Source organism: Balaenoptera ricei, chromosome 8, assembly GCF_028023285.1.
Source record: "Balaenoptera ricei isolate mBalRic1 chromosome 8, mBalRic1.hap2, whole genome shotgun sequence".
NCBI classification, from domain to species: Eukaryota; Metazoa; Chordata; class Mammalia; order Artiodactyla; family Balaenopteridae; genus Balaenoptera; species Balaenoptera ricei.
The window spans coordinates 81,943,624-81,959,754 of record NC_082646.1 but is presented as its reverse complement, the minus strand read 5'-3'; the positions used below and the strand labels follow the sequence as shown (position 1 = coordinate 81,959,754).

Sequence of the window (16,131 nt, the reverse complement as noted above, 5' to 3'; positions counted from 1 at the left end):
GCATCAAAAAAATCTAGGAATGTGATTAAGAGGAGATAAAGATTATGGTTATAATGATCAATTGTGGATATGGTAAGGAATGATATAAAACAACAAGGTGGCATTTGGATAAAACATTATTCTTTTTATTGCTGCTATTTTGAAATATTTCTCTTAAACATTTTCTTTTTTAATTTTGAAATGCTTTGGGAGAAATAAGAACAAGTGAAGGAAGAAAGTCATACAAGATGAATACACATATTTTTTAAACCGCTTATACTGTAAGAACACATAAAATTAAGAGACTCATTTTTCCCAATTAACTAACACCTTAGTTACCAGTCAAATCTAGGATGAACTATGTGTGACAATTAGTGCTGTCAAGTCCTCTTACTTGAGGACCGGTTAGGTTATTGTTTATCTTGAGGACATGCCTGTAATGGGTGTATCTGCTTGGCTATAGAAAAGGGTGCAATTTCTTTTTGTATTTGCAATCTCAGTGAATTGCCTGTGATGCATGTTGCATTCTGGTTTAATGTTTATTCAGTGATAAAAGGGTTATCTTTCTCTTTTATGTTTGTGGAGAAGTTTCCTTGGTTGGGGGAGATTTTGTCTTTAATTATATTTCCCCAACATATACAAGTGTACCTTTAATTCATGCAGTCAATAATAACCTGCAGTTTTCCTTAGTTCTTCTGCATAAATGAGCCTGCAGGACCAAATTATTTCCTACCCACAATCCTCACTCCATAATTTATTAACTGCATATTGTTCATGGACAGAGCTTTCTTTATTTTCCCTTAATTTTTCATTTGAAAGATTCTTCTATTCTACACCTTGCATCAAGACAGCATTTATCTACCTACCTACTTACCCATCTATTACAACAACCGCTCAAAATTATAAGTAAATAATTATCTCCATCACTGTTTCCAACCAGCGTTTCACACAGCCAGTGGCCACTTGTGGAGATGTCTGTGTGGCCAAATGAGAAGGACGGTCACATGGATGCGACCCTGGGTCCCTGCTCCTTGTCAAACAAAGCTACTGCACTGTTATCTATTCTATATATTGGGCTCCCTGTATGTTATTACATTATTTTATTTTTGAGTGAGATATCCTTTGCATAAAAAAGTGATCTAAGTTTAATCCCAATTGTGATAAAAGATGGTTCTTAATGTTTTAAAAAATTTTCCCCCAAATTTGCTATGATTAAAATATTTGTGGGAGGAGGAGCTTGAGGAAAGATGGAAGGTTGACCCCACCTTTGAACTCAACCTGAGAAGCCACAGGATGAATGAATCATCTTAAAATATGTTTGACCAATTTAATGTGAGAGAAGGGTAAGAATGAATAGGAATCACCTTTGAATCAAAAGAAAAGTAATGAATGTGGGAATTAATATTTCTGGAATGTACAAGACACAGGCTAAGTCTTTCCTGATAGAATAAAAACTAGAAAATGTGGACTATTTTAACTCTCTGAAATTTCTTGGTTAGTTTGGAAACATCAAGTCCAATACGCAAGCCATATCTACTTTGGAAAAATAATCAAGAAAAGAAATAGCTAGAAAACTTATGTATATAAAATTCTACACATGCAGAATATCAGGCGTAAAATTTAGATAAAATGCTGAAGCTTCATGTTCATACAGTAAGTTACCAGAAAACTTTTGAAGGAAGGGTTATAACTCTAATAATTTTTTTTGAATAATTTTGCAGTTTTTCTTTCTGAAATGCAATATATAGGTTTCAACACTGAATAAATACATGGAATAGTCAAGCACGGATATGTTTTTATGCATAAATCTTTTAAAAATCTTGTCTTAAAAAAAGAGATGTATTTTTCCTATTTAAGTTATTTGTTATTCTTGTATATTTTACTTTTAAGACAATATATATGTTCCTAAATATGATAATGGTGGACATTTGGAAAATGAATTGGTAATCATGAAAACACTTTGCCACTTATTCTATGCTTGAATAACATTCTCTTTTTATGAGCTGACTGCTATCCCAAATTTTAGGTGTACCTTATAAATAAATCAGAAGTTGGTTACTAAGGAGTTAGTTAATGCTACATCTATTATTTAAACTGATCTGTAAATATGTTCTAAAAGAACTCTGTGTTCCAGCATTTCTCAAACTGTTTTCCCAAGAGCATCATCATATTAAGATTCAAAAAAATTCATCATCACATGGAAATTAAGGAAAGACTTCTCTGTGTAACTGTCTGTTGAAATTTATAAAACTTATAAGAATTATTAAAATATTAAAAATCTTCAAGACAATATTTCTCTACCAACTGTAACAGAATCATTTGGGATGCTTGTTAAAAATACCCAATCTTATCCCTGACCTAATATGCCAGAATCTCTGGATGTAGGTTCTAGGGACCCTCATTTTTACTAAGTTTCCCAGGTGATTCTGATGTATTCTGAAGACTGAGAACCATGTCTCTAAAAATTCCTACAGTAAATAAACTTATTGTTTAACTTAGAAATTCAGGAACATATTTGGTCACAGGATATTTTTCTTTTACATCCTCTGGAACCAGTGTTCCTTTGACAAATTTTGGAAAAAAGCTGTATATTTTCTAATATTTATATTATTAAATCAAAAGCATCACAATGGCATTTTCCAAAATTTCAGTAATGTGGAAATTGTGAACATTATCTTGAAAAACATATTATAAAGAAGAAATTTGAGCCATGTCATCAATAAAAAGAGACAGTAACTGCATACATTTCATGGTTTTCATATTTCTTTCTTTGGATGTATCAGAACTCTTCTTTCAAATGCAATCTTACCAGAAAATAAAAATGAATATCATTTATAAAAAGCAAAACCATCAACTGAAGAAAACATCCTATTCAAAACCTCCGTTGAAATAGAAGGACACTATGGTACACAGATTGGAGACCTAGGATCTAATTTATACAAACTGGAGACCCAGTCTGGTAAGGGAATTGTTTTTAATGAACTGCGAAGGTAAAGACACAATTAAATTTGATACAGATTTTTTAAAAAAACAAAGTTATGAGAATATTGACTATTCTTTCAGAGTTCCTCAAAATTTATCTGAAAAAGTCAAGAGTAAGGGAAATGAGAGAAAAAAGGTCAATGTGCTCTAACAGACTTTCAATTTTTAAAATTAATAAAATCCAACTGAGATGGTGGAATGAGCTGTATGAAATGTGTGATGCTGTAGATTCTGTTGCCATCGTCTTTGTAAGACTTTTTCCCTATAAACTACAGCAGAATGGACATACTTTGAAAGTATACTGACAAGGAAAGGAAAACCATCTTTGAAATTATGAATGTCAAATATTTGGTGTAAAGCAAACATGTTAACCAACATTTACTTTTTCATTGAATTAAAGTATAATTTCAAATTAATAATAAGTGTCTTTGCCAGGGACTAAGAATCAAATGATGACAAATTCCCCCTTGTATAGCAAAAAAGGATTCAGTCTTTTGGACCCCTGGCAAACACGTGCTTTGTATAAAGTTCAGAGGAGATAAGTGGAAGATCTGCTCCTTTTTTGATGGAATATTTTAACACAATGTTCAGTTAACCTGAAGAGAACCTGAATACTGAAATCCACTGAAATGGCACGCTTTGTGATAGTCTCTAAGGGTTTCCTCCTTTTAGATCTACAAGGAAATTAGTTTGTGCATAAATTCAACTATACTTCTGCTTAGGAACAATGGTGAAATCACAGGAATAGGGGTAGGATAAAGATATGTGAAATCAGGCTTAATTTGGAATTTTTTAGCAATTTCACCCTGATATCAGAAAGTAGGTTATTGTCTTGGGTGTCACACTTCTTTTGCATCTTTGTTTATATCTTGCAGTCAAAATAGAACTTGTTTAAGATAATTTTGTAAGAATGTAAACAAATAAAATAATAGGGACCCACAATCCCACCCATCAGAAGCAATCATGTTTATCATATTATATTTTCTTCCAATTTTATTTCTATTCATTTTACATTGTTGAAATCTCATTGTATGAATACATGCATATCCTTCACATTTTATTTACATTTTATTATTTATTATTTCTCTACAATCATGAATAAATCCTTGTACCCATTTGTTTTCTAAATGAATTATATTGCATTGCAAGGGTATATCTAAATTATTTAAATCCTCTACCATTGAACATAGGAGATATTTCCATTTTTCATAATTATAAATAGTACTTCGGGGAATGTTTTTACATATTTTTCAATTATCTTCTTAAGATAAAAAGTGGTTATGAAAAGTTTTAAGTCTCACAGAAAATAATTTTAAATTCAGTTTCAGAATATTTTATGGTTTGATTCTCACCATAAATCAACAGAGGTGATTATTCACTATATCTGTGCGAGGTTTGAAGAGTACTACTTGTGAAAGTCTTTGATAATTTCATAAGTTAAAATGAAACTCATTGTTTTAATTCTGCATGATTTTGTGTAGCATGCATATATACAGACCAAACAAGAAGAAAGCAGATAGAGCAAAGGCAAGTATTCTCCCATTATCAGCCTGTAATAAGTCACAGCATGTATTTCAAAAGACTTTTTAGAAGGAGATGTAGTGTCAGCAGGAAAAAATTCCTCAAAACTCAAGACATGAAGAGTTGCACAGTGTACACTTACTTAGTTGTACTCTCAAGTTTGGTTCAGTAGAATGACCTGAATTAAAAACAGTCCTCTGTAGACTTCAAAATATCTAATCATAACACAAATAATATCTCATAGGTCCTTACTTGCTTCTTTCAGGGACCAAGTTTCATAAAAATGTACAAACTTCAGGTTTTTGTAGGTATCTTATTAATAATTTATATAAGGTGCTAAAGAATTCAAAAGACTTTACTCATTTTCTTTTGTTTTTTATTTTGTTATTATTATTATTTTTGCCAAGCTCTTCAAGGTATTATTTACCTATCTTATAAATATCATCTGTACAGAGAATTTTGAAACTTTTACTCAAGTAGGAATGGGAGTCAATTTAGGTATCTAATTCTAATATTGTCACAGTAAGATTCCTCTGTAGTTGCCAACGCTTAATCAATTTCTGTTTTGTGGGCAATGACTATGGTTGCATCTTCCAAAGCCTGAGGTGTTTCAGATGACTAAAAAGACAGTGATCAACATCCCATATTTCATCTTGAATACCGTAAAGGCTTGTCATGAGACCTGAGGCCATCAGCACTCTTACAGAGTTGGCCTCTTTCATGCTACCAGGTCTGAGAAATTTCTCCATATTTTTGAATTGCACTCTTACTGTTCATTCATATTCATTATCTAGAGGTTCTTTTGCTTGGTATCTTGTTACCCTAAACCTTTTTAAACCTTCTTAGCAGTTGATAAAGCATACTGAGCTCCAAATAAGTGTAAATGTTCATACCTTCAATGTGAGTTAAAACTTTGCACATAGTAGAAACACTTGAATTTTATTGAGAGATCATGAAGGAAAGTGATAGATTCTGCATACAACACAAAACACACAATATGGGGAAACACATCTACTCAATTTTTGCTTGCCTATAGGAAGGACTGAAAAATCTTTGAACTGAGAAGGCCTTTTATTACCATTTATCCTTTGGCATTGAGGACAGAGCTAAGAAACCATCTGGTTGAATTCTACCTGAGGAATGATTCTTGCTAACTGCTATACAGAGAAAGAACACTGTATTTGTATACATAAGGATGCTACACACTTACATTTCCTGACTTTCACAGAAATAAGAGTTCCATCTACCTATATTAAATAAGAAGCGAAATTGATCTTGGGAATTATAAGTTAAAATTTGAAAACAACTATTTTTCCCCTCCCTCTAGTCAAGTCCAGCTAGAAATGATATAGCTGGGAACCAGAACGCTTACCACATTAAGCAAGCAAATTAGAAGGAAAGATAAATGTCCAAGATAAGCTAAACTTTGGAAGAAAAAGCATTTCTTCTGTAGAAAGAATTACGTTTATTGCTCTCAAGTTTTGCAAAAATCAGGATCATCTTAATATACATTGAGACAGGATGAAATAAAATTTGAAAGTACCTGAAGGGCATCCTGATATTCAGCCTCTCTGCATACTTGCACAGCGTGTCCCATGGAATATGAATTTTAATAAACATGATATCAGGGTTTGCAACAGCTGGCTGCAAAGGACAGCAGAATAGACACCACTTAGAATCAGAGCTGATAATATCATGCCACAGTTTGATCTGAGAGGGAAGGACATTGTCCCCTTGTCTACACATGAATCATTATCACCCATTTAAAAGGAATTTATATGAATAAAATTTCTTAATACAGAAATACCTTAATCAAAATGTAATAATGTCATTGTATGCAAGAAATAATCATCCATGTGAGTTAGTGCATTTTCTTCCCTTGATCATTATCAAGATCCAGAATCCCCAATCAGAACAATCATGAGCCAATTAGGAATCTGAAGTTATTCTTGTTTGACACCTTCTCATGATCCTGTCTTTCCTGCTCTGGGGCTGCTGGGTGGGGGGCAGCGGTGGTAGTGGTAAAAACAACACTGACAGTTGCTACCAGTTATTCATTCACTTATTCTTCTAGCACAATTTATTGAGTAATTACTCCTTGAGAGGTCCTATGAAAATCCTGAGGATAAACAGAGTAAAAATCCTACAAGTCCATAGCCTTACAGAGCTGTCAAATGTGCACGCTTACTCGAATCTTAACAGGTTAGTATACTGTTTCCTGCAAGAGATCATAAGACTTTGTGTCTTTGATCTAGACAAGAGGTTTTTAAGCAGAATCAAGTGTGCATCAGAATTATCTAAGGAGCTTTTAACAAAATTGAGTACTCTGGTCTAATTCTTAAGAATTCCCAGAATTGGATTCCATTGTTCTGAATATTTTTCTCATACCACTAACAGAGAATCAGATGCCTTTTTGAACCAGATAATCATCAAGATTCCTAGATTTGGTCCAGTAGTCTAAAATAAGTAACTAAATAATTGACCATTTTGTCATTATATATCATTAATGTTCATATTATACTTTAAAAAAAAAAGCCTAGACAGTTATTTTCTGAAATTCCTACAATATCTGAGGCCCATAGAGCAAGAAAGAAGTTTGTGGCCACTGTAGCACTGAATTCCACAGAGCTTATTCCTCAAATGATTAGAGAAGCTGAATTATGTCAAGGAAGAACTGCTCTTCGCTTCCATTTAGGCACACGTGTCAGGTTACATACAGCTGGACTCCACTTGGTTAACATTTTTCCTTTAAATTTCAACTAGATGGAACATCTCAAGAAACATAACAATCTTAAAGGCTCAAAAGTATGGAAGAAATTTATCAGTCTAATTTAAAATTATATATTTAAAAATTAAACTGTACAATTTTATATTCATATATTCAAAAAGCCCTATGTTTTAGATATGGCTAATTCCATGAATTTGCCAGAACATACTTCAAATTTGTAGTACCCACATTTTAAAACAGTATTATTAGAGAGCTATGGGACAATCATTGGAATAATACTCAGGTGTAGACAGCAGGCTGATCACCATTGACACTGGACAGGCACTTTCACAGATTAGCATTTGGAAGTGTTTGTTCCCTTAAGTATTATGAAAAAAGGGGGGATCATTCCAAGGTCAAGACAATTTAGGGTTTCTCACTAGAGGACTTGTGAGACATTTTAATATGCAGGTACTTGCTAAAATATCCAAGAAGGTAAATAAAGTAAACAGACTTTCCAAAATTTTGGACCATGTGTTATTTTTTTCTTTATAGTTTATTGAGGTACTAGGTATTTTTCAAATCACCAGGGGAAAATAGCAAAAGATGCTTCCTGTGCAATTTCCAAAGGACTTTCCTACTTCGAATATGTTTGTTTTAAATTAAAGATAAAGAATGATAAAAAAAAATTAACAATGACAGAAGGCATAGTAGGTGTTAAATATCTAAAGGCCTTTGAATTCAGACTAAGTTTGCACACTTTAGCTACGCTTGAGGAAATAATGTGTATAACTTTTTAAATGAGGATTAATTCATTCAAACAACTGTTTATTTAAAAATACATCTTTTTCACTCAGCTAGAAATCTGTCACTGATCTAGGAAAAAAAGAATAATTATGATGTTGATATCTCCAGGCTCTTTTTAGTAACTGCCCCAGACTTGGTTGAAAGGTTTCTGTGCAGGAGTGGTAAAGACAAAAAAAGTCTTTCTAAAACATATAAAACATAGGCATTCACCTATTTAAAAGACTCCCTCATGTGAGGCAAGTGAAAGGATCATTTCATGTTTTATTATAGTTTTTCCCATTTTATCCATACAAAAGTTCTTATATTCAAAGTGATAACAAATATCCTTTTTTTGAAATGATGGTGTCGGCTACTGGTGTTACACCAACTTGCCTTTCACTCACCAAGCACAATGTAAATATATTTATTTAATCCTAACTGCCTACTTAGAAGAAATCACATGGTATGGAAGAAAGAACATAGTGTTTGGAATCACAAAGAGGTAAGTACAAACTCCATCTCTAGCATCTACTAGCTCTACGACCTTGGGGAAGTTACCTATCCTCTCTGATCCTCAGTTTTCTCTCCTGGGATATGGAGAGAATGGTCTTAATTCACAGAGTTGTGAGTCTTATGAGAGACTGTACTCTAAAGGGCCCAAGTATAAGAGGTTTACCCAGAATGTTCATTCTCAGTTAAGAGCATGCCTCTCAAATCAGACCATGGTCAAAATAATGGCTAATTGCAAAACTTCACTAGAATCTTCCTCTTTTTTCTTTTTCTCAGTAAATGGCTACCTGAGTCATCTTTGGTGGAACCTTCCCTTGATTTTATAGGCCTTCTATAGTAGGCTATGAATTATACAAGTAAAAAGCCAGTAACAACCTATGATTTGGGGAAAACTCTGAAGTAGAGTGACTTGAATCAAGTGATTGAAGAGTTAAATATTTTCTTTTGGTAATATAAATGGTATAAATTGTAATAACACTGTATTTCTATAGACTAAAGTTTCTTTGGAAAATTTCTCTCTTTCCTCTGTATGTATTTAAAGTGCCCTATGCCTTTATGTCATTGTTTAGTTTGTGGGGAGATGTGGGTTCTTTTTCAGCAGTTATTCAAGGACAGAGAAAATGAGATCCTCAAGATGACAGAAAACATATTCAGTGCTTATTTCCCCCCCAGAATCTGGAAGTGAGACCTCTATGAAAATGAATGAGTCCAGACTCAGACAAAAATCAATCTATACCAGAATGACACATTCTACATGTCGGATGATTTAAGACAACAACCAATCCCTTGAGAAATGCACTGATGTTAGGTTATTGCATTCCCTCCAATGGTTTCACACAGTTTGAAAGCAGAGATCTCTATTGTTGAATAAGCAGATGTTGGGACACAAAAAATAGTTTCTCAGGAGCTGAGCCTTATTCTAGTATGAATGAAGATCATACTCTCCCACAGAGCATCATGGTTCTTGAACCTAGGCATCTTGGTTGCCAGAATATTTTAGCAGCATGAAGAAGGAGTGACTAATACATGCATGGGTATTGGGAGAGACCTGGGAAGGTTTAGCCTCCACACCGGGAGAACCTGGGTTTCATACTACCACTTGGTTCCTGATTTGTTTTACCTTACGGTACGCACAGCTAGAATCTGGTCACTCCCGACTTCCTCCACAGCCACCACCCTGGCCTAAGTCACCACCATCTCTGGCCTAGATTTCTACAGTGCTTTCTAACAGAGGCTTTGCTCACATTCTTGCCCCCAGTAGTCTATTCGTAGCACAATGGCCAGAGTTATTCTTTAAAACGTGACTCAAATCATATAATTTCTCAGAACCCCATTTCAATCAGAGTAAAAACCAAAGTTTTTCCAATGACCTACACAGCCTTCTATAATTTCACCTTCAATATCTTGTGAATCCACTCTCCTACTAATCTCCCTTTCATTCACTCTACTTCCATCATTTGGTCACTTACTATGACTTTCTGCCCTCACCCCACCATTCTTACCTCGCTCTATTTTTTCCTATAGTACTTATTATCTTCTAATGAATGAGTCTATTTATGTAAATGCCATGAGAGAAGGGATTTTCACTTTGTTCATTTATGTCTACTGGGCACCTAGTTCTATGCCAGGCATATAGTAGTTACTAAGCATTTGTTGAGTGGATGAATGAATGAATGAGTTAACTTACTTTGAGTACACATTCTATGTAACGTGTACCTAAGCAAGAGCTGATGAAGACAAGAAAGTAAACAAACCAGAATTATTCTGGAAGAGGTACTATGTCAGGATTCAAATTAGCATCATGAATAGCTGGCTTAGCACTGATTATTAATTCATTCCTGTCAACCCTTAAGATGTGAAAAAATCTATTACATTCAAATAAAGGAGATGCTTTAGAAGGATGTTACTTCATTAATTCTACCATTGATGAATGAAACGTCAAGCTGAGTGCACATACAGCTAGAACATTTCTAATTTTGTATGTCTTAACTTTAAATATATATATATATATCTTTTCCAAGCAACATAAATTGTCTTCTCTTATAATTTCCTCAGCTTAATTTCTCTTTTGTTGTACCTCTACTTAAAAACCAAAAAAACAAAAAACAAAAGTAGTTTTATTTTCTTGCAGCTACTGAGCAGGAGGTTGGTGAAGGGCTGGTGTTAGCAGGGAGAAAAATTACTTTCTCCCTTGGAATCAGAAGCTCCCAATCTGGCACTATTCTGCTTAGCTCTGATGCAGGCAGGCTTTTCCAAGGGAACAAAGCACCCACCGCCTTCACACTTCACATTATTATTTAATTATTCCATCCAAAATTCTCAAGAGGTAGAAGATTCATTCTTGAGAGAAAAGGAAATTTTAAAATGTGTTTTTACACAGTCGCTCTACAAGTTGGTGGCAGAGAGCTGAAAAAAGAAAAAAAAAGAATATGGTAGCTCACGGTATTAAGTCTAAGATAAAGACAAAATGCTAATATAATCTGGAAATACACTTGGATAACAAAGCACCTATCCTGACAGTTACAGATCATCTACCTATTCATTTATACGGTCTTCAAATATGGATCATTATCTGCTGATGATGTGATTATCTAGAAACTGTCCACATCAACATGCAATTTAATGAAGATTTGAGATGCACTCTGTGTCAGGCTCAGTGCTCAACTCTGGGGAATATAAATTTTAAAAATGGGAACTTGTTCCCTAGGGAATACTCCCATTTTTCAGCTAACAAATCCAATACTTGCTGACATTTTCACAATTTCATTTTCCCTTTCCACCTGCCACAAGACCTAAATATTTTCAATTTAATAGTTATTAAAATTAAGTTGCAAACAAAGCTCACAGCCTATAATAGTAGAAACTTTAAGAAGAAATAAATGTTTATGATAATGCAAAACGCTGGATTTGATAGTTCAGATAGCTACAAGTATTTAGATACCAGTTAGTCATCAGTTAACATAAGGTTTAAACTAAAAATATATCTAGGTTCTATCTTGTAATCATGGAGTTAAGTATCTTTCTATGTTTGTTTGCTTAAAAGGGCGATACACATGATATTGATTTTTTTTAATAGTGGCAGAATTCTAAGAAGTCCTCTAAGATCCTCATGCCCTACTGTTCTTGTCTTGTACAATCTCCAGGATCTGTGAACATTATGGCATATTCACTCCCATGATTAAGTTCTATTATATGGCACATTTGCTTTTAAAAAAGAGATATTGTCTTCCACTGCAGATAAGTCCCTAAAAAGGACTGGGCTTTTCCTGGCAAGAGAGATTCAAAACAGCAGAGGGACACAAGGGAGAGTCTCCCTTGTGAAAAATGGTGGGGGGCATGTGGCAAGAAATGAGAATGGCCTCTAGGAGCTGAGAGAGGTACCTGGCTGATAGCTAGCAAGGAGATGGGCAACTCAGTGCTACAACCACAAGGAACTGAATCCTACCACAACCACATAAGCTTGAAAGAGTATCCTGAGTTCCAGGTATGAATGCAAGCCCAACCAACACACTGATTTAAGTCTTGTGAGAAACAGAGCCAAGAGCTCAGCCATGCCATGCCCAAACTTCTGATCTGCAGAACTGTGTGCTAATAAATGGATTTTATTTTAAGCTGATGAATGTGTGGTGAGTTGTTAAGCAGCAATAGAAAATCAATATAAACAGTGTCAAACAATCTTGTGGAAATTTTAAGACAATACTTTTTCATGATATAGTGTTAGCATGCTTATTTTATTTATTTACTTATTTATTTATTTATTTATTTATTTATTTATTTATTTATTTATTTTTGGCTGCATTGTGTCTTTGTTGCTGCGCACAGGCTTTCTCTAGTTGTGGTGAGCAGGGGCTACTCTTTGTTGCAGTGTGCAGGCTTCTCATTGTGGTGGCCTCTCTTGTTGCAGAGCATGAGCTCTAGGCATGCAGGCTTCAGTAGTTGTGGCATGTGGGCTCAGTAGTTGTGGCTCGTGGGCTCTAGAGCACAGGCTCAGTAGTTGTGGCACATGGGCTTAGTTGCTCTGTGGCATGCAGGATCTTTCTGGACCAGGGCTCGAACCCGTGTCCCCTTAATTGGCAGGCGGATTCTTAACCACTGTGCCACCAGGGAAGTCCCAGCATGCTTATCATATAAACATGTTTTGTTCACTTAAACTGTGTTTGTCATAGCAGGTTGACTTTACACATTAACATTGTGATAATTAATTTAGTCCTAATTAACTCAACCATTTAAAAAATCAATGTCATTACTCTTAGAATTAGGAACATAAGTAAAAATATCTTTGGCAACCAAAACAAATAACTGCAGAAAGTTAACTTTAAAATACAATTTAGAAATCTTAATTTTCCTTGATATTACACTTGATATTCTAACTCTATAATGGATCTCCCCCTTCATCCTTCCCCAAAAACCTTTTAATTTTTTATCTCATCTGTCTTTTGTTTCCTCGATCTTTCTCTTCCATTTCTTCCCTTTCCTTCTCTTCCCTTCTCTTCCTGCCTCTCTCCATTCACCCTTCTTTCCTGGATCTTCCCCATCATCATTTAAACATCTCATATAAGAAAAAAATGAAAACAGGAAGAAAGAAGTGAAACTTCATGAGACCTCATTTCCCTCTCTGGCTCTTGCTCTTCATCCTCCCATTCACAGATGAGCAAGTTGGTTGATGATATTTGCTGCAGCCTCTATTTTTCCATTATCTAGTCACTCTTCAATTCATGACAGTCTAGCTTCCAAGCCCATCTCCTCAGAGAAATGATTCTCACTGATTTCACTAAAGATCTCCACATTCTCCAACTAAGTGGGCCTCTTTCTTGTCTTACTTGACTTCTTAGCGTATTTTACCCTGATAACCAATCTTCCCTGCAACTCCTCATCTCTTCTTCTTCCACCTACATCCAACTCCTTCAACTGTCTATTTTCCTTTCCTACTTTTTACAGGCTCACTCTTAGGCTATTTTTTTTTTCCCATTCTCTTCAGTGATTTCGTACTAATACACAGCTTATATTACCATCTATATTATAAAGGCTAAAGCATTTACCTTCAGTTTAGACTCCTCATTTGGGCTCTAGACACAAATTTCAAACATTTTTACTTCTACTTCTCAATGGTACCTCAATTACAAGCTTATGATCTTCAGTCCCAAAATCCCATTCCACTTTCTCCCCAAATTAGCTCTCTTCTGATGGCCAGCAATTTTATACTGGCTATTCCTTCTGCAAATAGTTTTCTGTTCCCTTATCTTCCACATGATGGACTCCTTTTCATTCAGATTACTTTCTTTCACATCACACATGCTAACATAGCTACTTAGTCACACTCTCTATATAATACTATTCTGTTTTAATTACTGGTAATATTCCTTGCCATGTCATTTTCTTGTATATTTATGGTTTTTTTCCTCCCATGGGAACGTGGCCCATTTTTATCTTGGTTTCTATTTGTCCCCAGAATGTAGCATATAATAGGTACTTCATTAATGTTCCTTGAATGATTAAAGAAATTGCTCAAGTCACAAGCCCAAGTTATCCTTGAAATCTTTTCTCTTTCTACCATATCCAAACCACCACCAAATATCTATATTTTAACTTAAATATCTATCAGATCTATTCATTTCTCTCCATTTCTAATGCCACCCATGATCTCTGTGCATATCCAGTCTTGCTTTTAAATCTATACTCTTTTCAGCAATCTAAGGTTTCATTTTTGAAAACAAATATGGTCATGATACTGCCTGCTTAAATCATTCAGCAGCTTCCCATTTTTCCTAAGAAAATCATCAAAAGTCTTAAACTACAAAATGAAATTACTTAACCCTAACCATTCTTTCCAAACTCATTTAGTACTTTTTATTTCTGGTATTAAAAATACCAGTGTTCTTTCTCCCACCGCCATACTGATATTCAGTTGATCCATGCTATGGTGGAGTCTGGCATCAAGGGTTTAAAAGATCCTCAGGGGATTCTAATGTGCAGCCAGTATTGAAAACCAGATTTCAATACTGGTTTCATAGATGAAAACATCTATCCCTTTTATCCACCTACTTTAACTATTTCATTTTCCAAATCTCAGTTCAAAGTTTATTTCTTTGATTTCACTTCTCCCTTTCCTTCTTGTCTTCCCTCATCCTCAAGATTAGATTACTGACCTCCTTATAAGCCATTCTAGCACCATTTGCTTCTCTTTTAGGTCACTTAACATGATTTGAATTTATAAAGGGTATTGTAAGGAAAGATTTTAGACTTTATATTAATAAGTAGAGATTGAAAATCACCTTGGATTAGAATAGCTTTATTTTGCAAAGCCACCTAAATATCCTCTTAGATATGCAAGTACTAGTCAAGTGGAAAGAGCATAACAAGATTTTTTTAAAAAAATTTGTAGCACTCTCCTTTGTTTGGGTTGGCAGAGTTTCTTAGAGATTTTTGTATCAAATTTCATATGGCTTTTAGGGCCTTTCTGGAGGGAAGATATACAAATTCCTCAACTCTGCCACAAAACTAATATCATCTATTCTGCAGAATTGGGGTAGCCTTAACTCTTCCCATTGTCAGAAAAATAAGTCATTTATCTCTATGAGGAGGTAAATAGAAGGAAAGGGGAAGTAGAGCCTGGTAACTTGTATGAACACGATGGCTATAGTTTGTGGGGATGGTCATTCCAATGAAATGTGCAGCTGAGGTTGAATACCCTTTCTGGCCAGCTGTCCTGGCACTTTATTGAACTGTGGGGACCAAATCCTAATCATGTGAATGTGAACTTAAAAGAGCTGTAATTATGGAACCTAGAATGAAAAGCCATTTGTCCAGGAACAAAAGTAAACATGTGTACGTTTTTTCTAGAAAAAATAGAAAAAAAAATGGGACATGATGCTTTTTTTAAGAAAAGTGGGAATCTTTTGGCAGTAACTGAAGAGTGGGAGCTCAAGAATGAATGGATTTCCCTTAAAAGCAAAACAAAACCCCTTTTGGATGAATAACATCCAGTATTATTCTTGGGAAAACTTGGAGGAGCAAGGGAGAGGAACACACACAAGAGAATCTGGACTTTCCACCAAGAAAACTATGTGGAGACTGTGAGCCAAGTTACATCTCTTTTACAAGTAAACAATTTTCATGACTGACTCCTCCACAGACTGTATGTTCAGTGAAGGCAGGAGTGGAGTGTGGTCTGCTTAACTTACCTGATCTCCAACATCTTCATGGAATCTGTCAAAATTACTTGCTGAATTAAGAAATAATTATAAATACATGAGCAAAATAACTACCAGTATTATAATAGCAAGCATGTATAAACTGCTCTGGGAACAGATGACAATCAATCACTTGATTGATTCTGTTTGTATGGAGATTTTGAGAAATCACAAGGAAATTAAATTAATAAAAACCTATCACAAGACTTGAGTTCATAAGATTTTTTCAATAAATACTTCCCAAATGAATTAATCACTAGTGATATGGATATTCTGGGTTAAAATTCCCAGAGGAAACACAACTAAAGGAGTCAGTAGAAACTGAGATCAGAATTCCACTTGCCCAATTCTGTAACACTAGGCAGTATGTGAATAAATCCTTACCTCCTAAAGAGTCAAGGCAGTGTATGGTTGTTATTTTATACATAGTAAAAGAGTTTTAATAAGTATAAATGG

The 16,131-nt window shown here is 34.6% G+C and overlaps 1 protein-coding gene across 1 annotated transcript in view; it reads right to left on the bottom strand.

Annotated features, from left to right (window-relative positions):
- The window catches only part of ANO3 (anoctamin 3), a 425,544-nt gene that overhangs the window by 104,390 nt on the left and 305,023 nt on the right, over positions 1-16,131 (bottom strand). Inside the window, exon 6 of the mRNA XM_059931289.1 lies at positions 6,026-6,126. Within this exon, the coding sequence (XP_059787272.1) occupies positions 6,026-6,126 (101 nt within the window). The remainder of the gene's footprint in view (positions 1-6,025; positions 6,127-16,131) is intronic.